The sequence below is a fragment of the Anabrus simplex genome, chromosome 1 (assembly GCF_040414725.1).
Source record: "Anabrus simplex isolate iqAnaSimp1 chromosome 1, ASM4041472v1, whole genome shotgun sequence".
NCBI lineage: Eukaryota > Metazoa > Arthropoda > Insecta > Orthoptera > Tettigoniidae > Anabrus > Anabrus simplex.
The window spans coordinates 1,800,038,440-1,800,061,961 of NC_090265.1; the positions used below are offsets into that span (position 1 = coordinate 1,800,038,440).

General features: G+C 37.9%; 1 protein-coding gene across 3 annotated transcripts in view; it reads left to right on the top strand.

Annotated features, from left to right (window-relative positions):
• The window catches only part of AGO3 (Argonaute 3), a 466,191-nt gene that overhangs the window by 260,810 nt on the left and 181,859 nt on the right, over positions 1-23,522 (top strand). For all 3 annotated transcript variants that reach the window (XM_067138589.2, XM_067138590.2, XM_067138588.2), the window contains exon 10: positions 18,216-18,397. In XM_067138589.2, coding sequence (XP_066994690.2) covers positions 18,216-18,397 — 182 coding nt within the window. The remainder of the gene's footprint in view (positions 1-18,215; positions 18,398-23,522) is intronic.

A 23,522-nucleotide genomic window follows, 5' to 3' on the forward strand; every position in this document is an offset into this window, starting at 1 on the left:
CGATGGATAATCACAATAGATTCACAATTAAGTATTTATTTATTTTCCACCTAGTCGATACAATGATTGCTTAAGGCAACTTTTAATGGTCAAAAGTGGTACATGTTTCGTATATTATCAACATCTTCAGCCACATAACACTGTTTAGATGAAAAATATATAAAATTGACAAAGTAATGCTTTAGATGAAGTGTCCTTAAAATTAACATAAGATTGACAAGATTAAAACAAACAAATAACTCAAGAGAAAATATATAAATTATTTCTACAATAGAAAGCAGTCGTCAAGGAAACACTTGTACAATATTCCATAGAGAAATTGTCCTAATAAATATTCTTTCCTTAATAATTCATGAAAAAAGATCAATTTATAAATTAAAAATTATACAATTTATAAGTAATTATCAAAATGAAGAAATCCTGATATCACAGTGCGGCTCTTATTATTAATGTAGATGAAAATATAACTAATTCCTAGTTGTCAAATTTTATTAAGCCTGCTTTCCTTTGGAACAGTAACTCCTGTCATTCTTTCACAGTTTTGCGCCGGGTGTAATATTGATGATGCGTTCTTCCTTGCTCTTGCACCTGAGGAGGTGGAGGAGCGGGGGATATAGGTGTGTCAAGAACTTCCTTGCTGTCACCTATAGCTTCAAGTGAGGAGGAATAAGTTGTAGGGCTATCTGTAGGTGGAGAAATTCCAATTCTTTTTTCGTGATCCTTCTCAAGCATTTTCAAATATACTAGAATTTGATAATATAATGGATTCTTATATTCTACAGCCTCATTAAGGTTATCCTTTTTCTTTACAAGTTGGTCTAGATGAATGTACAGGTCTTCATAAGTGTTCATTAAGCTGCCCTTTTTTAACTTTTTTATGATGGTCAGGTCTTGTTCTATGTTGGTAAATTTATGACCTGTGGCAGTCATGTGTGATCCCATTGCTGAGAATCTTCTATGTTTTTCAGCATTCACATGTTCCAAATATCTAACTTTAAAATTGCGGCCAAATTGTCCTATGTATGTATTTTTACATTCAAAGCATGTGAGTTTATATATTCCGGAATCAAAAAATTTATCTTTTCCCGAGAGATTTATTGTATCATGGTTGAAAATACTATGTTTCATGTTGTTATTGGTGGAAAATGCAATTTTGAAATTTTTTCTCTTAAATAAATTTGTTATTACATGAATGTTTGGATTATTATATGTGAACTTGATATATTTTTCAGTTTTACTAGGTTCGACTGCTAATTTAGATTGTTGCTTCTCCGAAAATTTATTAATTATTTTATCAATCATGTTATTGTTGAAACCATTCAAGAGGGCTTGTTGTCGGATAAACAACAGTTCTTTATTCCTTTCAGATTTGGATAAAGGAATACTAAACGCTCTGTTAACGTAACTATAATATGCTGATCTTTTCTGTGCCTCAGGGTGTAACGAGTTGTTCTTGATAGTGGTCAGTGTGAAAGTGGATTTTCTGTGTATTTTGAAAGAAAATCCTTTTTCTTCTCTTGTTGTGACTATGTCCAGAAAATTCAGTGATTTTTCAACTTCTTCTTCTAAAGTGAATTTTATATTGTAATCCAAATTATTCAATATATTTAAAACTTTATTGCTATCGGTGAGTCTGTTATCTATTATAGCGTAAACATCGTCCACATAACGTGTCCAAAAATCCAAACCCTCTATTTGATTAATAATTTTCGTGTGTTCCAAATAGTCTAAGTATATATTAGCCAATATTCCTGATGCTGGGGCTCCCATTGAGAGTCCTTTTTGTTGGTAAATTTTATTATTAAACGTAAAATAATTTTGATTTAACACGAATTTTAAAACATTAATAAAATCTTCAATTTCTGGTATGCTTACTAATTTGTTCTTCGTTAAATTCTTCTTAATGATTCTGATAGTGTCTTCTATTGGAATGTTTGTATACATGTTGGTTATGTCAAACGAACATGTCGTGTGAGATGATCCAAGTTTAAAATCTTTAACTAGATTGCAAAAATCCACTGAGTTTTTGATAGGTGTTTTACAATGAAATACGTATTTACTTGATAAGAAATTATGTATAAATCTAGAAGTTTTATAAATGGTGCTATTTTTGAAATTTATGATAGGTCTAATCGGTTCTCCCTGTTTATGTAATTTCGGTAGTGCTCTCGCAGTCGGGAGTCTAGGGTTCATATTAATTAATGTTTGCACATCATGTTCATTAAACAAGAAAGACGTGCTTTTTAATAGTTTTTTAAGATCCCTCTGAATACGTGATGTCGGGTCTTTATCAACTGTACTAAACGAATTGTTATTAAAAAATGTTTCTGTTTTTTCAATATAAACATTTCTATCTAGGGCTACAACTGTTCCTCCTTTATCTGCTTTTGTGATAATTAAGTTATTTAGTTTGATTTTTTGTTTCAAGTTATTAACCGCCTTGTTGGTGCCTCGAAGTGATTGTAAACCTTTTACTAAAGTAGGAATTTTCTTCTTAGCTTCATACCTTATGTCATTCTGTAAGTCTACAGGTAGATTCTGTATTGCTGTTTCTGTTTCAGCTAATGTGGTGATTAAATCATAACTTTTGTTTGAACTTGGCCAATTGAAATTAGGGCCTTGACTTAAAATAGAGGTTTCTTCTTCATTAAATTCTATCTCAGACAAGTTTTTAATTGGAGGTGGATAAACACTATCATCAAACGTAACATTAGGAACTAACCTTCTTTCTTCTCTATTAGATGCTAAATTTTTCAACTTAAATAATTTATTATCCAAAATTTCTTGTTTCATTTTAAGTGTGTTCTCCATTTTTTCATTGATATGTTTCTGGAAAGAATCCCATTCCAGAGGAAGCAAGTTCAGTGGTGCTGAGAGGTGCGCGAAGTACATTTTCTCATTAAGAAGTTTCTTTCTTTTATACATAAATTGAATTTCTCTTTTTAACCATATTTTATTGACCTTCATTTGAGTAAACTTATGATGATTAGAATATATAGTTTTTCTTTGGGCACTTTTTAGAAAACTGGGAGTCAAATTATTTTTAAGGCACTCCTTCAAAAACACTATATCTTTTGTCACTTTAGCTATTTTCATCTTTAAGTTGAGGTAGGTGTTAGCTTCTTTGCTTGCCTGGTTGGCATTAGGATTACATAAAACCAGCTTCATGGTCCGTATCGCACTTCAATAGATTCACAATTAAGTATTTATTTATTTTCCACCTAGTCGATACAATGATTGCTTAAGGCAACTTTTAATGGTCAAAAGTGGTACATGTTTCGTATATTATCAACATCTTCAGCCACATAACACTGTTTAGATGAAAAATATATAAAATTGACAAAGTAATGCTTTAGATGAAGTGTCCTTAAAATTAACATAAGATTGACAAGATTAAAACAAACAAATAACTCAAGAGAAAATATATAAATAAAAATAAAATAAATAAAATTTGACAACTAGGAATTAGTTATATTTTCATCTACATTAATAATAAGAGCCGCACTGTGATATCAGGATTTCTTCATTTTGATAATTACTTATAAATTGTATAATTTTTAATTTATAAATTGATCTTTTTTCATGAATTATTAAGGAAAGAATATTTATTAGGACAATTTCTCTATGGAATATTGTACAAGTGTTTCCTTGACGACTGCTTTCTATTGTAGAAATAATTTATATATTTTCTCTTGAGTTATTTGTTTGTTTTAATCTTGTCAATCTTATGTTAATTTTAAGGACACTTCATCTAAAGCATTACTTTGTCAATTTTATATATTTTTCATCTAAACAGTGTTATGTGGCTGAAGATGTTGATAATATACGAAACATGTACCACTTTTGACCATTAAAAGTTGCCTTAAGCAATCATTGTATCGACTAGGTGGAAAATAAATAAATACTTAATTGTGAATCTATTGAAGTGCGATACGGACCATGAAGCTGATTTTATGTAAGGATAATCACAAGTCGCATTAAATTTATTGATATAGGCCCTATGTATTTCAGGAAATTGAGTACGTTAATATCACATTCATCAATCAAATTTCACACTGCTCTTGCACAATTATATTCCCACATTATAATTAACAGACTATATACAACACTGAATGCTATGATAACACGACAGAGTATTTTAATAAATTTAACCAAAGTTTCGTACGATGACTGATCTTATGGTTGAAATAACAATTCACGAATACATAACTCGAACTGTGTTGAATCCTTTAGCAGCATATCCTTGAGAGGTTTTCATTCCCCGTCAGAAGTATTGAATAATAGCGAATTATTGAGTCTTGCGGTTTGTGTAGTGATTCAGTAGACATAAGGCAAAGAACTTCAAACTTAGTTCAACTTAATAAGAGTAGTGAAAGGTGGATCCTTCCTTCTATTTAATATTGTATACCTATCGATTTGTCATGTTTCTCTTGTTTCCTGTATGGTGCATGATCTTGTGCTGTTGCAGTAATGATGGACTCCGTTTCGTGCCTCAGCTCATGAGGTTGCTTTTCCTCTGTCTCAAGCAATTCAAATCTGTTCTTTAGCTTGATAGAATATGAAGGCTAGACCTTAGGGAAGACATATTTTTGTGGAAGAGCAAGCTTCTTAATCTTGTAAAATTATACTCTGATTTTGGCTGCAAAGAATTTATGATCTGAGCTACAGTCTGCACCAGGAAAGGTACAGAATAGACGGAGCTATTCCAACATTGACTACATTGAATGTAGGGGAGAATGTTGTACCTTGGAACTGTTTTGACATTTAATTTTAAAGTTTTTTTGTATTTTGTGAATCCTACTTATTATTCCTCATTAATATAGGTCTTCCCACCTATTTGAATGCAGTTTGCACTGTGCTCAGTGTCAGAATTCAGATTTTAAAAGACATTTTGTTGAACTCTGCAACATGTTCCAAGGTACAACATAGTCATTTACCTTGGAACAACTTTAACAGTTATGACAGAATTACTGAATATTACAAAAATATTGTATATTTCACAAGAAATGATGTTGATATTCATCTGTACATGTATACATAATATTAAACAGGTTGTGTTACTGGACACAGCATTATTCTCCCATTACAAGTGTCTAAAAAAAATGACTTAACAATTTGATGAAAATGACTATTACTAAGAAAATAAAAAGAATCTGATTAAACTAGTTTTGTTGTTAGTTTCCCTTCATATTATAGCAACAGCACAATCAAACAGATTTTTTTCAGTGAACATTGTACCTGGAAGTTATGAAATCTATTTCAAAGTGCATCTGTTTCTTTTGTCACTGGGTGCCATCATTGAGACATTTGGCTGAGGCAATTTCATTGTGACGTCTACCTTGGAAACATCATATAGTGTATCCTTGTCAAAGATGTTTTTAGTGTTGCCCTGTCTCTTTAAAAACTGAATTTCATACTCAGAACAACATTTCTCATATTCATGTATTTTACCAACATAATGTATGAGAGACCTTTTTGTTTGAAATTGAATCAGAACAAATTCTCCTGGAAGACATGAATGATCAAAGTGTAAGCCTAATGCTCTTCCAGCAGATCAGCTGCATAATCTGCTTCACTACCACTAGACACAAAATCAGGTTCCTCTGAATTGAGAATACAGTAGAACCTCGATAATTCGAAATCGGTTAATTCAAAATCCCGCCTAATTCGAAGAAGCTCTCGTTCCCGAAAACATGAGATACAGTTTTGCATGTTATTTAAATTGTTTAATTCGAAATATGGATAATTCGTAATTCGAAGTACATTGTCGGCCCCATTACCGAAATTCAGACTTTTAATTCGAAACTGCCTTTACGTTTTTAAACACTAGTATGTCACAGAATAATTTCAACTCAAAATTTATCCGCTCCGCGTCATAATAGAACGTGCGTTCCGGAACGTGGAGGGGTAGCTTTCCGCACTTACTCACTTCGGTGGGTCTACAGTATGCTTCATGATTGCTAAGTTGAATGAAATTGGAATTCTTTTGTATTCAACCTTTTAAGGAACGCCCTAATATCACGCAACAGGCAGTGTGCAGAAAAACAGAATCCGCGAACACTAGCGATGCCGACAGTTGACGAAAAAACGTGGCTCATATAATAAATTCATAGGCACCGAACAATATTGACAATAATACAGATGTTGATTCCCATAGGGAATTTAAAATATTTGTCCCGAATGAGTAAATTTATAATACCAATATAATGGTCCGTTATTGGACATTATAAATTTTCCAGCTAACTCATTCTTGGTTGCCTGCGTTTCGCCCTCGTGTGCTAAGTTAGGCTCATCAGTTGGGACTTAGCACACCACCCAAGACGCAAGGCTAGTGCATACTGTGGAGGCCACTGCATAGGCTACTTGAAGCTACCAGCAGTGCCAATGCACTATGAGAGCTATGTCTCATTTCCAAAAATTGATGCCTGCCTGGCCATCAGATAATACAGATGTTGATTCCCATAGGGAATTTAAAATATTTGTCCCGAATGAGTAAATTTATAATACCAAAATAATGGTCCGTTATTGGACATTATAAATTTTCCAGCTAACTCATTCTTGGTTGCCTGCGTTTCGCCCTCGTGTGCTAAGTTAGGCTCATCAGTTGGGACTTAGCACACCACCCAAGACGCAAGGCTAGTGCATACTGTGGAGGCCACTGCATAGGCTACTTGAAGCTACCAGCAGTGCCAATGCACTATGAGAGCTATGTCTCATTTCCAAAAATTGATGCCTGCCTGGCCATCAGATAATATTGGTATTATTATTAATATTGACAATGCCGGTAAAACGGCATTGCTTTATTTTAATGCGAGCCCAAATGGTCTTATGGTTTTAAAGGAGAAATTGCCAGCCGGGAAATTGTACAGTGTGAGGGATGGGGGTGATAATAGTGAGTCGCAATGCACATGGAAGCGAGATACTGTATTCCCTCGTCATAGGAAAGTTCGATAAGCCACAATGTTTTAATCACTTTCCATGCCAGTACAAAGCATCTAAAAATGCGAACAGTACAGAAATCCAGAAGATAATTCATTTGCACAGGGGAACCGGCATCATTTATCCTCATCTTTGAATTGTGTGATTTTTTTTTTCTTTCGTTGCGTGAGGTTATGTTTATCAGTGATTTATCCAAGTACATTATTTGAACATTGTAAATGCACCTTATTGGACACATTTCGGAAAAAGTTTTTTCTCGTGGCATTTGAAAGGTTTAAACTGTGAATCGAGGTGATTGCATGTATTAATGGGTCTTATAATACTTTGTGACGCGGCAAGTGTTTACATTTCTGAAGTACGAGTGAAGTGCCATGGCGGGAATCGTACAAGGATATTCATAGGAAAGTTCGATTTTAAGGGCATTGGGTACTTTCTGTGTAAATACAAGGCATCTAAAATGCATACAGTATAGTAATCCAATTAATAAAGCACTTTTACATGGGAGCCAGCATAGATTTCTCCTCGTCTTTGAATCGTGCTTTTTTCTTTCTTTATTTCGTTGCGTGAGGTTATGTTTGCCAGTGAGATATCGAGAGTGCATTATTTGAATACTGTAAATGCACCTTCTTGGATACATTTTGGAAATAATTCTTTTTCATGGCATTTGAAAGGTATAAACTGTGAATCAAGGTTAACTGCACGCAGTAACGGGCCTTAGAATATTTTGTAACGCGGCAAGGGTTGGTACTTCTGAATTGCGAATTGGCGGTTAATTCGAAATCAACGTAATTCGAAGTCCGATTTTTGAGTCCCAACGACTTTCAATTAACGAGGTTTTACTGTATTCCTTTCAGTCCTTTTCTTTGAAGTCGAAGTTTTAGATTCATTATTTTCTTTCATAGTGGACAAGTTAGGTTGGGGATCATATTTGTCAGGAGTAGCTGTTATGCTTGTGGACTTCCCTTTCCTTCTTCCCTTGGTGCTCCCGGTTTCCTCTCTTCAGCTATGGGGAAGGGCCTGATCATTTGAGGTGATACAAGAGGACGTCTGTTTTGATCAAGAGAAGATAAAGATCTGTAGACAACTTCAGATTATTGGGTCTAGATCTATTAATACTGAGTTGGATTCAGGTGAATACAGAATAAGAACAAGATAATGTTTCAAAATAGCATCTAAAAGAACATAGTGTACCTTGTAATGTACCTTGGAACACCTATTGTATCTTGGAACATGTTCCAAGGTACAATAGTGTGCATGTTCCAAGGTACATGATGCAGACATTTCAGGAGAAAAAATGAATTTCTTTTTGTAGGTTAGGTAGAACAAAAATGTAACCTGTGTAGAAATTAGCCCATTTACATACTAACTTAGTGTAAATATTGAAGGAAACTCTTTTACATGTGAGAACGACTAATATGCCAATTTAAAATCACTCTAAAAATACTTTCAAGTACCAAAACGCTTTACACTTAAATAACTTGGAACTGAAACCACAATGGATGCCACCAGACAAACTGTGCTGCCCAGGGTGGCAAAGTAATGAACTCAACTGATCCAAAGTATGTTTACTAAGATCAAAGATGATGCAACTGTTCCAAGGTACAACACTCTCCCCCAGTCCATCTGGTTATGATATGCACCAACAGGTATACAGCCAATGTGTGTATAATTCTGAATTGATTTTCCGTGCTGAAGTGGAATATTTAGTGTGAAAATGTCATTTTTTAAGAACCTGTGTTAATGTAGCTTTTTTAATGTCTTTGTTATACTTTCCTAGACTGATGATGGCATACCTTATTGCTGAAACAAGTCCCACGAATGTAAATAAAGATATGTGATGATTTAATCATAACCATTTTTAGTATTTAATAGGTGGATCTCTATACTTAATATTTTTGAATGAAGTGGAATAGTCCGTCACCAGAATCATTACACTTCCCTAGCCCAAAGCTACCGATATTGAGGTCTCATTATTTGGACACTGTCACTGGTGATTTTTTTATATGACGTACTGTTTTTTCTCGCATAATTAACACACTTTTTTGACTAAAAATACAGGCAAAACTTTGGATGTGTAAATTATTCAAGGAATTCAGATATTTAAAAATTATTTACAATCCATTTCCATTTAAAAGATACATCTATATATATAAAATAAGAGTTTTGTCTGTACATTGCTCAGAATTTGAAAATAATGGTATTTCTGTATCGGTCATGTCCATAGTAACAAGAAAATGCACTTTTTACTTTTCCGTAATTTCTGTCTGTCTGTCTGTATGTATGTATGTATGTACACGCATCACGAGAAAACGGTTGAAGAGAATTTAATGAAAATCGGTATGTGAAGTCAGGGGATGAGCCTCTACAATCTAGGCTATAAATCATTTTACTCACGCTGAGTGAAATGATAGTTTAGGGGAAGGCATAAAATTGAATTCTCAACTATTTATGTTATTAATGGTCGTATTTTAAAGAAAATGGGTATGCAAAGTTGGGGAATAAGTTGCTACAATCTAGGCTATCAATAATTGTATTCACGCTGAGAAAAATTGTAGTTTAGGGGAAGGCCTAAAATATAATTCTCAAATATTGTTGTTATTAGTAGTCCTATCTTGATGAAAATTGGTATGCAAAGTCAGGAAATAAGTTGCTATAGTCTAGGCTGTAAATTATTTTATTCACGCTGAGTGAAATGGTAGTTTAGGGGAAGGCCTAAAATGTAATTCTCAAATATTTCTTATTAGAGGTGTAATCGATGAATGCTACATAACTAGGGTTATATAGTATTAAATTTCCTATTATTCATGTCTTATACATTGTTACCGTACTGGCTATGATCACAAAGATATTCATGATTTTGGATTTTTGTTACTAAGTCCATATCAGCGCTGAGTAACCAGAAATGGGTAAACAGTATTTAATGAAAATCGGTATGTAAAGTCGGAGAATAAGATACTACAGTTTATGGTATAACATATTGTACAAATCACAGAGACGAAAGAAAACTAAATGTGAAGGCCTACAATATAGAAAGCTCATAACATTGATCAACAATAACATTAAATTGACCATTGTTTGTCGTGATGTGCTTTGTGTCATCTGTTGCCCTTCATCTCCGGTAGATAGGATTACTGCTGCGTACAGAGTATTTTTTATTTGATTTACGTCGCACCGACATAGATAGGTTTTATGGCGACGATGGGATAGAAAAGGGCTAGGAGTGCCTTAGGCCTTAATTAAGGTACAGGCCCAGCATTTGACTGGTGTGAAAGTGGGGAAACCACGGAATACCATCATCAGCGCTGCCAACAATGGAGTTCGAATCCACTATCTCTCGGATGCAAGCTCACAGCTGCGCACCGCTAACCACACGGTCAACTCGCCCAGTCGTACAGAGTCTAACAGCCTGCCTAAATATTGATGGGAAGTAGCTGGGGAGTTAGATAACTTTCTTCTTTAGCATGACATTCCCCTGGTTTATAAATTTTCTGATACTACTGGTACGTAACACACTGGATCATCATAGCATTCGGGCTATTCAATCCCTACTCTGAGGCACTGATTGGAATGAACAGTGTGCATATTTAGTGGAATAATGGCAGATGAGTGTTCATGGCAATCTGCGGCCTGGTCATCCCAGCTCTGGAACTTTGGACTATTAGATTGGCACCGCAATCTAACCGTAGCACTGTTCGTTAAAAGTGATAAAACGTGCGGCTTTCCATTTGATCGAGTATTTTATATGATAGCATTGCTTTTAATTGCTACATTCATACTTACGTTTTTGTAATGACCTATGTTGATTTCAGGTTAAGAAAACCACAAAGTCAGTCTTTCTGAGAATCCCGTAGCGAAGCACGGGTACATCAGCTAGTCAAATATAATATAAACACAATTTGTTTAACTCATTTGCGGTTATAGTCATTTGGCGTAAAATGCCAGCATGGGATTTTTTCTGAAAAGAACAGTCTAGGCCTACAGCAGGTAAGTTAGACACGTGGGATGAAGTACTTAGGCCTAAACTGGAAAATATTCTTCTGGTTCCGAGCTGACAGTACAACCTGTAGTGAATTAAACATGAACTAATAAAAGCACAATTCATGTTATGTCATAACAATGACATACCGACAAAAAAAAATGTCGAACACGAGAAGGGCCGAGCATCGAAGAAGGGACTCTGTTAGATTTCCCCAAATCGTTTGTTTGCAATCTTGTACGAGTGACGTGTCCATTCACCCCTTTTCTAGGATACGAACATGGATCCCATGCTGAAATTTTACTTTAGGCACTGTTTTTCGTTTTTAGAACAAGGTAAGGTGCAAGCGCTCTGCCATCAGCTGTTACAGCAAGCATTTCAGTACGCCGGTACATCGTTGTTTTTCGCTTCCAGTAGCACCTACGATAACACTCGATGTCCCTTTCTTATCGATTGTTCGACTTTGTGGTATATGCATACCTGCCAACTTTCTCCATTTAGGCGGGAGACTCCCGATTTTCGACCGTTTTTCCCGCCTCCCAATTATTTTATTAATTCTCACGATTTTAGCTTATTTTTTGGCGAACTTCAAACATTTGTTTTCAAATCCCGCCATTTCAGCATTTTTACGCCGGTGGCCGGATGTCCTTCGCTCATTGGCCGCTTTTAAACGAAATATCGACGTTTATTAATGCGAGAAATGTGCGCGCATGTGCGTTGTTTATTGAAACCTGTATATTGCGACGTGTATATCGATTGTCAATCTCACGTTCTCGCGTGCTATGTTCGTGTTCGTTCCCATCAGTCTAGTCGATTCTGGAGACCAGTCGTTATATATGGAGTCTTTTTTGGTAATTTAGTGACAGAATTTCAATGATAACAACTAGTGACTTTTCTAGAAATTTTAGGAGCCATTTGGTGACAATTCTGACTAATTTTAATTTATTGTAATATAAATAGAATAAGAGTTTTGTCTGCACATTGCTAAGAATTTAAAAAGAATGATATTTCCGTACCGGTCATGACCACAGTAACGAGGGGAAATGCAAGTTGTAATTTTCCGTAATTTCTGTCTATCTGTACGCCCATCACAAAAAAACGGCTGAAGAGAATTTAATGAAAAACGGTATATAAAGTCGGGGAATAAGTCGCTACAAACTAGGCACAAATAATTTTATTCACACAGCAAAATGGTGGTTTAGGTGAAGGCATAAAATGTAATTCTCAAATATTTGTTTTTATTGGCCCTATCGCGATAAATACTACATAACTAAAGTAACATATTATCAAATTTCGTATCGTTTGTCTTATACATTTTTACCGTACTGGCTATGATACGAGATATTCATGAATTTGGATTTTTGTTGCTAAGTCCATATCAGCGCCGAGGTATGAGAAAATGGGAGAACAGAATGTAATGAAAATCATTATGTTAAGTCGGGTAATGAAGCGGATCATGAACAAAGGGGGTTCACTTCTGTTTGTGAGAATGATACTTTGAATGAAGAAGTGAATTCTTTGACTTCTAAAGACGAGAGGTTAGATCATTTTTGGCTTCGCACTGTTTTTCCAACAGTAAATTTGAAAACAGTAAAGTGGGCTTCATTTCTCAAAATGATACTACTATTGTTTCATGGAAATGCTTCACTTGAACGTGGTTTTCCTTTTAATAAAGAAATTACAGTCAAGAACATGCTACAAGTATCCCTTGTAGCTCAAAGAATAATATATGATGCTATCCCAAACCCTGGTGGAATTGAAAATGTCTCCATTAATAAGAACAGGAGTGCTCACACTTTCTATGTTCAAAATCCAAAGAAGAAACGTGAAGCATTGGAAGTAGAAGATTCTTTGCAAAAAAAAAAAAACAGAAGAAGAAGAAGAAGAAGAAGAAGAGAAAGGCCGCTTTGTTGCTGAAAGAATTAGAAGAAAAGAAGCGGAGGGTGATGGCAGAAGCTCGGCAGTCGTTGATGGCTATGAAGAAATTTCTTCGCTGAAGCATTACATTTTTAAAAAAACTTAAAGTGAATTTAATTAGACTAAATTAAACTTCCAAGTTTTGAAATTTAATATGCACATTAATTGCTTTTTAAAAATGTATTTTAATATTACTGATACTTCCTTTATAATTTTGTTTTTTGTCATTTTGTGTCAGGGAAAAAACTGGTTTTAATGTCTGGAAAACAGGGAAATGTCAGGGAATTTTAAAATCTGGATTTGGTGGACACCCTGTTTAATGTATCGAACGCCTGGAAAGAACAGTGGCAACAGTAATCCTCGTTACCACATCGTCACATCATAGAGAAGCCCTGCAAGTGCCCAGATGGATTTTTCCTTCCCAGGTGGCAGTGGAGGACGCTAAACCGAATTAGGACCAGCCAAGGTAAATGTGGAGCCACTCTCTTCAAATGGGGATGGAAGACATCACCGTAATGTGACTGCGGAGAAGAGGAGCAGACAGTGGATCACATTGCATTTGAGTGTCCTGTGCGTGCTTATAGAGTCTCTATAGAGGGGGATGGAAGACATCACCGCAATGTGACTGCAGAGAAGAGGAGCAGGCAGTGGATCACATTGCATTTGAGTGTCCTGTGCGTGCTTATAGAGTCTCTATAGAGGGGGATGGAAGGCATCACCGCAATGTGACTGCGGAGAAGAGGAGCAGACAGTGAATCACGTTGCATTTGAGTGTCCTGTGCGTGCTTATAGAGCCTCTATAGAGGGGGATGGAAGACATCACCGTAATGTGACTGCGGAGAAGAGGAGCAGACAGTGGATCACGTTGCACTTGAGTGTCCTTTGCGTGCTTATAGAGTCTCTATAGAGGGGGATGGAAGACATCACCGCAATGTGACTGCGGAGAAGAGGAGCAGGCAGTGGATCACATTGCACTAGAGTGTCCTTTGCGTGCTTATAGAGGCTCTATAGAAGTGGATGGAAGACATCACGGCAATGTGACTGCGGAGAAGAGGAGCAGACAGCGGATCACATTGCACTTGAGTGTCCTTTGCGTGCTTATAGAGGCTCTATAGAGGGGGATGGAAGACATCACCGCAATGTGACTGCGGAGAAGAGGAGCAGGCAGTGGATCACATTGCATTTGAGTGTCCTGTGCGTGCTTATAGAGTCTCTATAGAGGGGGATGGAAGACATCACCGTAATGTGACTGCGGAGAAGAGGAGCAGACAGTAGATCACGTTGCACTTGAGTGTCCTTTGCGTGCTTACAGAGGCTCTATAGAGTGGGATGGAAGACGTCACGGCAGTGTGACTGCAGAGAAGAGGAGCAGACAGTGGATCATGTTGCACTTGAGTGTCCTTTGTGTGCTTATAGAGGCTCTATAGAGGATTTGCACTCTGTCTCATACGAACCTCTTTTCTGGCTCTCAACTTTTGATATGGAACTTAAGTTATGAACTTCAGATGGTAGTTATACATATTGTATATAATATTGTACTCATCATATGTTAAGTAAATAAATAAATAAATAATAATAATAATAATAATAATAATAATAATAACCCCGTGTGGGGATTTACCTGTTACCTCCATCGGGCGCGTCCCATTGGAATTGGGGAAGCTCGCTGGCTCTGCCGCCAGCAGAGTCAGAGGGTAGTAGGGAAATAAAATACCACCGTGAAAAAAAAAAAACTGGTCCCTTGCCAGGGTTACGGCGAAGACTGGTAAATTACCAGAAGCCAGAAAACATCTTGAGGCAACCTCTAGGGCTAACAACTCTAGTTGTAAAAGGATGGGTACCCGTCCAAAGGAAAGTCAAGTCAAAAAGCATGATGGCACAACATTTCAAGAAACATACCCCAGGGGGTAAATCTTCGGATAAATCCCTCGTTGTGAACGCCACGGCGCACGAGTCTCGTTCGGATTCTGGGGGAGACTCGACATCATGCAAGAGACGAGTCGGAGCATCTCGGTGTACCCCGAAGAGTCAAAAACTCAGGCCAAAATCTAAAACCTTTCTAGCAACTTTCAACATAAATTCACTTACACAAACTGGCAAGCTGAAAACCCTCACCAAAGCTCTTCACGAAAATCAGATATCCATAATGGCCCTACAGGAAACAAGGTACCCAGATGAAGAGATTTTTTAATCCGAAGGCTACCGATTTTTCAAGAGCAAAGCGCAAAGAGGAATCCTCAATGGAGCTGTGATGCTTGGAACCGCGTTTGCTGTTAGAACCAAGATCCTTAAATCGGTTGCAAATTTCGAACCTGTGAATGACAGATTGTCTATACTCACAATTAAATGCGCGAACAAAACCTACGCCCTAGTTAACGCACATGCTCCTACAAACGATAAGAAAAGGTCTGATCCAGACGAAGTTGATAATTTCTGGGACCTACTGGATGAAAAATTAAACAAAATCCCCAAACACCATGTCAAGCTTCTTTTGGGCGACTTCAGTGCCCAACTAGGTCGTGAACAGAAGTACAAGAAAGTTATAGGAAATTACCCTGCTCACAAAAGAACCAATCCCAACGGCAAAAGACTGGTGTCCATTTGCGAAAATCACAACCTGCAGGTCATGTCGACCCACTTTCGCCATCTACCCAGAAAGCAAATGACTTGGCGTTCTCCCGTCCAAGCTCTCGGAGAGTCCCAAATTGATCATGTTGCAATCTCCAGGAGAAACAGCCCTGAGATTATGAATGTGAAGGTAAAGAAAGGCATCAATGTGGCCTCAGATCATTATATGTCTCTTATCAGATTCAAACCAATTCCCGCAAACACAAGGAAGACAACCAAACAGATCACACGCTTCGATAATGATGAACTTCGGCAAAGGGTCGAGCAGTTCCAGGAGGAGGCTAGACCAAATGACTGTGACTTTAACAACGCCAAAAGTATCCTTGTTGAGGCCGCCAAAGACGTTGCAGAAATCAAGAGAAGCAAAAAGCATGCCTGGTGGAATGTTACCTGCGAATCAGTCCTCCAAGAAAGACTCAATGCGTGGAAACAGTACTACTCTACGAAATCAGAAAATGATTGGGAAACCTACAAAACTCAACGTGCCCAAGCAGCTAGGGTGATTAGAACTGAGAAACGTAAATACGAAAAATCTCTCATTGAAAAGATAGAACAAAACTTTAGGAAGAATGAAAGCAGAGAGTACTACAGAGCCTTCAAACGCAAACTCACTGGCTATAAACTACCATCTCTATGCTTTGAGCGAAAGGACGGCACACTGGCGACGTCAAATGAAGAAAATTGCAGCATTCTGGCAGATTACTTCAAGAATTTACTTAATTGCTCTAAACCGCAAAGCGCCATTGAGACCAAGGAACCCTTACTCAGGTACCCAGATTCCAGACCACCCGACAGAGATGAAATTAAGCGCCACATTGCCCGTCTCAAAAAGAACAAAGCACCGGGGGATGACTCAGTAGTAGCAGAACTATGGAAATATGCCCCAGAGGAATCACTTGATATCTTGCAAAAGCAAATAGAAGAAATTTGGAACAAGGAGACCCTACCCGAAGATTGGAAAATAGCTTTGATCCATCCATTACACAAAAAAGGCAGCATGAAGAACATCAACAACTATAGAGGAATATCTTTGCTACCCGTGACTTACAAAATTCTATCACTTGCCATCCTGGAGTGTTTGGTAGCACAAGTCGAACATCAAATAGGTGAATACCAAGGAGGGTTCAGAAAAGGTCGCTCAACAGCTGAACAGATCCAAAATCTCAAAACGATCATCAGATATTGTACACTAAGGTCCAAGCAGTATGTGTCTGTCTTTGTGGACTTTAAGAAAGCGTACGACTCCATTGACCGGGAAGTCCTGCTAAACATCTTAAATGAATTTGGAGTTGATTTGAAACTGCTGGCATTAATTAGAGCCACCCTGACCGATACAAAATCCAAGGTGAAGTTCCACGGATATCTCTCGCATTCCTTTGACATCAAAACAGGAGTCCGACAAGGTGATGGGCTATCCCCGATACTCTTCAACTGTGTTCTTGAAAAGATCATCAGAACCTGGCGGGTGAGATTACAGGAAACCAACTACAGTCCATTGAGAATAGGAACCAAATCCAAGGGGATCGCAACAGACTGCTTAGCATTTGCCGATGATATTGCTGTTCTCTCAAACGACATAGAAACCGCTAGAGCTCAAGTTGAAATTTTAAAGGAAATTGCCGAACAAACTGGTTTGCAGATATCGTTTGAGAAAACAGAAGTAATGACTAATATCAAAGAGGCTCCACCAAAACTCCATACAAGATACGGGGACATCACCCGAGTAGACAAATTCAAATACCTGGGTGAGATAATCATGAAAAATGGACTGGACAAAGAAGCACTTCAGGAACGAGTACGCAAACTGGAAATAGCCTACCAAACTTCCCGCACAATCTACAACAAAAAATGCCTTTCCAAAACACTAAGCTACGTCACTATGAAACAGTTCTGAAGCCAGTAGTTCTATATGCAGCCGAAGCCCTGTCTCTAAATGCCAACAAAGGACTCCTTGAAGAACTGGAGAAAAGAGAACGCAAAATTGTGAGAGGAATCTTGGGATCAAAGTACAGAAATGGAATCCATCAAAAGAGATCCAACAAGGAAGTCTACAGCAAAATAGAGAAAATTACCGACACAATCAGGAAGAGACGGGCACGATTTTACGGTCATCTGAAAAGAATTACTAAAGAAATCTTTGACTTTTTTGATTCAAACCCCAAAATCACAATTCCCTGGTTTAGAAATACCAAAGAAGACCTGCAAATGCTACATATCTCAGCTGAAGACGCCCTTAACAGAGATCTCTTCCGCAAGAAAATATTGACGAACGGGCTAAACCGAGTCGAGCAACCCAAGAGAAGACACGGTGCCCCTTGGACAGAGGAGCGTAAGCAGGCCCACTCACAAAGAATGAGGGAAATTTGGGCTCTAAAGAAGGCCAAGTTCAGTGTCAAATGCAACAAGACTTAACGTGGTCCTTGATGGCCTCAGCGAATTATATATAATAATAATAATAATAATAATAATAATAATAATAATAATTCGTGCTCGATATTGGCATTATTTACCCTTGGGTTAAAGAATATTGTTTTCAAGTTATGTTAGTCTGTTACACTTGCATCAGACCTATGAAGGAATGAAAGGTTAGTGTCAAGTATCCGTATCCTCAGCACTGATTGGAGTAATTTGATTAGACCCATGTCAGTACAAGGAATAATCTGGTGTACTCGTTTCTTTCCTAAAATGAGTGAACTCCTGGGTGAATTGAGAATGCCTGTATGACTTGCTAAAACTGTGTTTCTTTTGATTCCAGATAGTCCTAAGGCCATGCAACTGCTGGCAGATTGGGGCCTGAAACTGGCTCCATCACCCACACAGATCAAGGCCAGACAGCTAATGCCTGAAGACATAATGTTTGGTAATAATGTTCAGTGTAAAGGCTCGCCTCAAGCCGACTGGGGCGGTATGGCTACCCGCAACTATGTGCTTACTGGGGTGAGTGCCTTGTAAGATTTCCTTGTAGACACTAGTATTTCCTCTTGATATTTGCACTGTACATGGGCCCTGTTAGCTTGCTACTTTCTTTCTGAGATATTTAATCCGTTCCTACACTTTCACTAAAATGACAATAATTCCTGAACCATTCATGTAAAGTGTATACTGTAACGAGTGTTAATCTTAATATGATTGATGGCAACAATATTAAGATTACTTGATTAATCTCTTAATATGGTTTCTATTTCTAAGGTTGATATTTTACTGCCAACCTTAACATAAAAGCTCTTATTGTGGGCTACCTTTTACAGATAGGAGTGTACCATCCCAGACATTTTTGTTGAGCTTTTTATGCCTGAACATTTTTTGACATGTACTTAGGATCTTTCATTGATGGTTTAGGCTTCGTGAGCCAAGAAATCGCTTGAGTTGCTGTTTCATTTCTTCTTTCCTTGATTTTCTACACTAATATTGCCACTGGTAAGTGTTTTCTTTACCATCAGAGTTGCCAACTATTACGGATTGTCCGTAATTATTACGGATTTCACCTCACGATTACGGAGTTACGGTCAAAGGGGAAATTATTACGGAAAAGCTGACATTATCGTGAAAAAATAATTTTCGACAGAAACAAAAGAAAAGGAAAAATGATCAGTCCTTTCGAGCCTTTCTCCTAAATCGTCTTTATTTTAATGCTTGTTAGTTGGCAACGATACTTATTCGCTCGTGACTTCCTTTTGCTACCCATAAGCGTTGTAAAATTCATTGTGAATGAAGTAACTCAGGCGCTGCTATTCTCCATTACAAATCGTTCAGTAATGTTGTATTTGCTGTGTTAAGTGTACGTGACAGTTGACAGAAAGATTGAGAAAGAAGTGAGGCCTACATTAAGCACATCTGCCCTGGTATCGCTTATGGTTCAGAAAACGAAAATGTCATTACAGTCGGAAGGATGCTTCAAGAAAAACTACACTGAAAAGCAGCTGCTGCGTGACAACAAGCTACAAGGAATGTTCTATCACAGAACCAACAGGTTGCGTGCAAATGTCATTGTGTAATATGATATACTTTTGGATACATTGTTAGAGCGAAGGGCAAAAGGGGTGTCATTATCAAGAAGGAAGGAGCATGCTTTGGACTTGACTCAAAATTTTTCTCGGGGGTGGGGGGCAATTACTGTACCATGGATCAGTGCATCATCCCTGATTAACGCTCCGTACAACCATACTCATTGCACCTATTTTCATGTTGCAAGGTATTAGAGTGCAGGCTTTCGGCACAGTCTGCCTTTAAGACAAAGTCGTCAGCATAGGCCAGACTGCTTACTACATTTGCACCTACCTGAATCCCTCCCTGCCATTTTATACCTTTCAGCAGATGATCCATGTAAACGACGAACAACAAAGGTGAAACATTACAGCCTTTTCTAACCCCTGTAAATACCCTGAACCAAGAACTCATTCTACCATCAATTCTCACTGAAGCCCAATTGTCAACATAAATGCCTTTGATTGATTGTAATAATCTATCTTTAATTCCATAGTCCCCCAGTATAGTGAACATCTTTTCCCTCGGAACCCTGTCATATGCTTTCTCTAGATCTATGAAACATAAACACAACTGCCTAATCCTCTCGTAGCATTTTTCAATTAGTTGGCGCATACTGAAAATCTGATCCTGACAGCCTCTCTGTGGTCTGAAACCGCAGTGGTCTTCATCCAACTTCCTCTCAACCACTGATCGCACCCTCCCTTCCAAGATGCCAGTAAATACCTTGCCTGGTATACTAATCAATGAGATGCCTCAATAGTTGTTGCAATCCTTCCTGTTCCCTTGCTTATAGATAGGTTCAATTACTGCTTTTGTCCAATCTGAAGGTACCTTACAAACATTCCATGCTAATTTTACTACTGCCATTTCATCCCTGCCTTCCCACTGTACTTCACCATTTCAGGTCTAATTGCATCTATTCCTACTGCTTTATGACAATGGAGTTTATTTACCATCCTTCCACTTCCTCAAGCGTATTTTCACCAACATCATTTTCCTGTTCACAACACCACCAGGATGATTTCCTTTTACATTGAGAAGATTTTCAAAATACTCCCTCCACCTCTCCAGTGATTTCCTGGGATCTATTATGAGTTCACCTGAATTACTCAAAACACTGTTCATTTCCTTTTTCCCTCCCTTCCTAAGATTCTTTATTACTGTCCAGACAGGTTTCCCTGCCTTTCCAGGTTATTACCAAAATCTTCCCACGGCTTCTTTTTGTATTCCACAACTATTTGTTTCGCTCTGTTTCTTTCATCTACGTGTAAATCTCTATCTGCCTCAGTCTTTGTTTGGAGCCATTTCTGATAAGCCTTCTTTTTATGTTTACAAACTACTCCCACTTCATCATTCCACCAAGATGTTCGCCTTTTCCCATCTTTACGCACAGTTGTTCCTAGGCATTCCCTTGCTGTTTCTACTACAGCATCCCTGTATGCCACCCATTCACTTTCTATATCCTCAACCTGCTTCCTGTCTACTGTTCGAAACTTTTTACTAATCATATCCATGTACTTGTAATTTCCTCGTCCTGGAGATTTTCTACCCTTATTCGTTTGCAGACAGATTTTACTTTCTCTACCCTAGGCCTAGAGATACTTAGTTCACTCCAGATCAGATAGTGGTCTGTATCATCGAAAAATCCCCGGAAAACTCTAACATTCCTAACAGATTTCCTGAATTTGAAGTCTGTTAAGATATAGTCTATTGTGGATCTGGTACCCCTGGCCTCCCATGTGTAGCGGTGAATAGCCTTATGCTTGAAGAAAGTATTCGTAAGTGCTAAACCCATACCAGCACAGAAGTCCAGTAAACGCTTCCAGTTCCCATTAGCTTATATATCTTTCCCACATTTACCAATCACCCTTTTGTATCCTTCAGTTCTATTCCCAACTCTCGCATTGAAATCACCCTTCCTTGCTGTTGAACCTGACCACGATGTCACTCAGTGCTTCATAAAACTTGTCACTTTTATTCTAATCTGCACCATCATCTGAGGAATCTTCTTCTTATGACGCCGTTTCCGAGCGGAGGTTGGCGATCCACGTAACTAGCTCTGATCTTGACAGCGCAGAATGGAATGCCATTTCTGAAGTACAGCAGTGCCATCTTCGAAGGTCTTTCAGCCATGAATTTCTTCTTCTCCCAATAGATCTCTTCCCCTGTATCTTCCCTTCGATTATAAGCTGTAATAACTGATACCTCTCATTTTATGGTGAGCAAGTAGTTCTTTTTGCTCTTTCATCCGACGAAGCACCTTGGCATTTTAGATTTTCATTACCCAGGATTTCCGCAAGAGACGGCGATACAGGAACATTTCGAAGTCATCAATACGTTTTTCTATGAATGGGTCCAGTGTCCAGCTTTCACATCCATATAGGAGAACAGAAAATATACAGCAGCGGATCATACGAATTCGTAGTTGGAGACTGAGATCCGACCTCACAAAGAATTTCTTCATGGTAATGAATTGTTTCCTGGCCTGCTCAATTCTAGATATTATCTCCCGTTTGGAGTTACATTGGTCATCCAAGAAGGTACCCAGATATTTGAGAGAAGGCACTTGCTCAACTATTTTATCTTTTATTGTGAGATTTGTCCAAATTGCCTTCTTAGAGAACACCATCACCGGGCGAGTTGGCCGTGCGCGTAGAGGCGCGCGGCTGTGAGCTTGCATCCGGGGGATAGTAGGTTCGAATCCCACTATCGGCAGCCCTGAAAATGGTTTTCCGTGGTTTCCCATTTTCACACCAAGCAAATGCTGGGGCTGTAACTTAATTAAGGCCACGGCCGCTTCCTTCCAACTCCTAGGGCTTTCCTATCCCATCGCCGCCACAAGACCTATCTGTGTCGGTGTGACGTAAAGCCGCTAGAAAAAAAAAAAAAAAAAAAACACCATCAGTTTCATTTTTGAGGGGTTAACATATAATCCAAACTCTTCACTGTGCTGAACTAAGGAGTTTATCATGCACTGAAGGGCAGGCATGTCATCAGCTATGACAACAGTATCATCTGCATATCTGATGATTTTGATAATTTCCCCATTAATTTAGATCCCACCTTAGTCTTGCAATGTTTCTTTAAAGATTGCCTCTGACAACAGAGGTGACAGTACACAACTCTGGTGGACGCCCTCCCTGATTGAAGCAGTTTCTGTAGTTCGTTGATCAGTTTTGACATTTGCAATCTGATTCCAGTACAGGTTACTGATTATACATAAGTCACCAGAGTCAATACCTGTTGATCTCAGAATCTCTATCAGCTTATTGTGCCTGACACAATCAAAGGCTTTTTTATAGTCTATAAAACAGGCATAGACATCAACATTCATATCTCTGCACCGCTGTAACAACACATTTAACGAGAAGAGTGCCTCACGTGTTTCAACGCCATTTCGGAAACCGAACTGATTCTGATCCATTTGGGATTCACATTTTTTGTATATTCTAGTGTGAATGATTCGCAAGAATATTTTGAGCACGTGAGACATCAAACTTATCATACAATAATCATCGCACTAAGACGAGTTATGCTTCTTCGGTAGTGGTATGAATGTTGATTTCAGCCATTCTGATGGTATTTCTCCTGATACATATATTTGATTGAATAATGATGTTAAGATATTGAGGCCGGTAGATTCCTGTTCTGTTATTACTTTGAGAACTTCAGCGTACATACCGTCAGGTCCAGTTGCTTTACCATTCTTTTGAAGTTTTACGGCATGTACATCTTCACTTTTTGTTATTTCAGGGCTATTTTCATTTATTCTCTCGTCAGGCGAAGGAGGATCATTTCTGTCATCTTTAAAGAGATTTTCTATATATTCCTTCCTTCGTTTGAGTTTCCCTTCCACACCCAAGATGATTTCATTATTGGCATCTCTCAAAATTTGACCTTATTGTCTCCGTTTCAAACCAGCAAGTTCTTTCACTTTCTTATGCAAGTTAAAATAGTCGTGCTTCTCTTGAAGGATCTCAATTTCTTTACATCTGTCTGTCATCCATAATTCTCGAGCTTCCCTGCACTTTCTGCGTACAGCTTTGTTTAGAATTTTGTATTGAATGTGATCTGT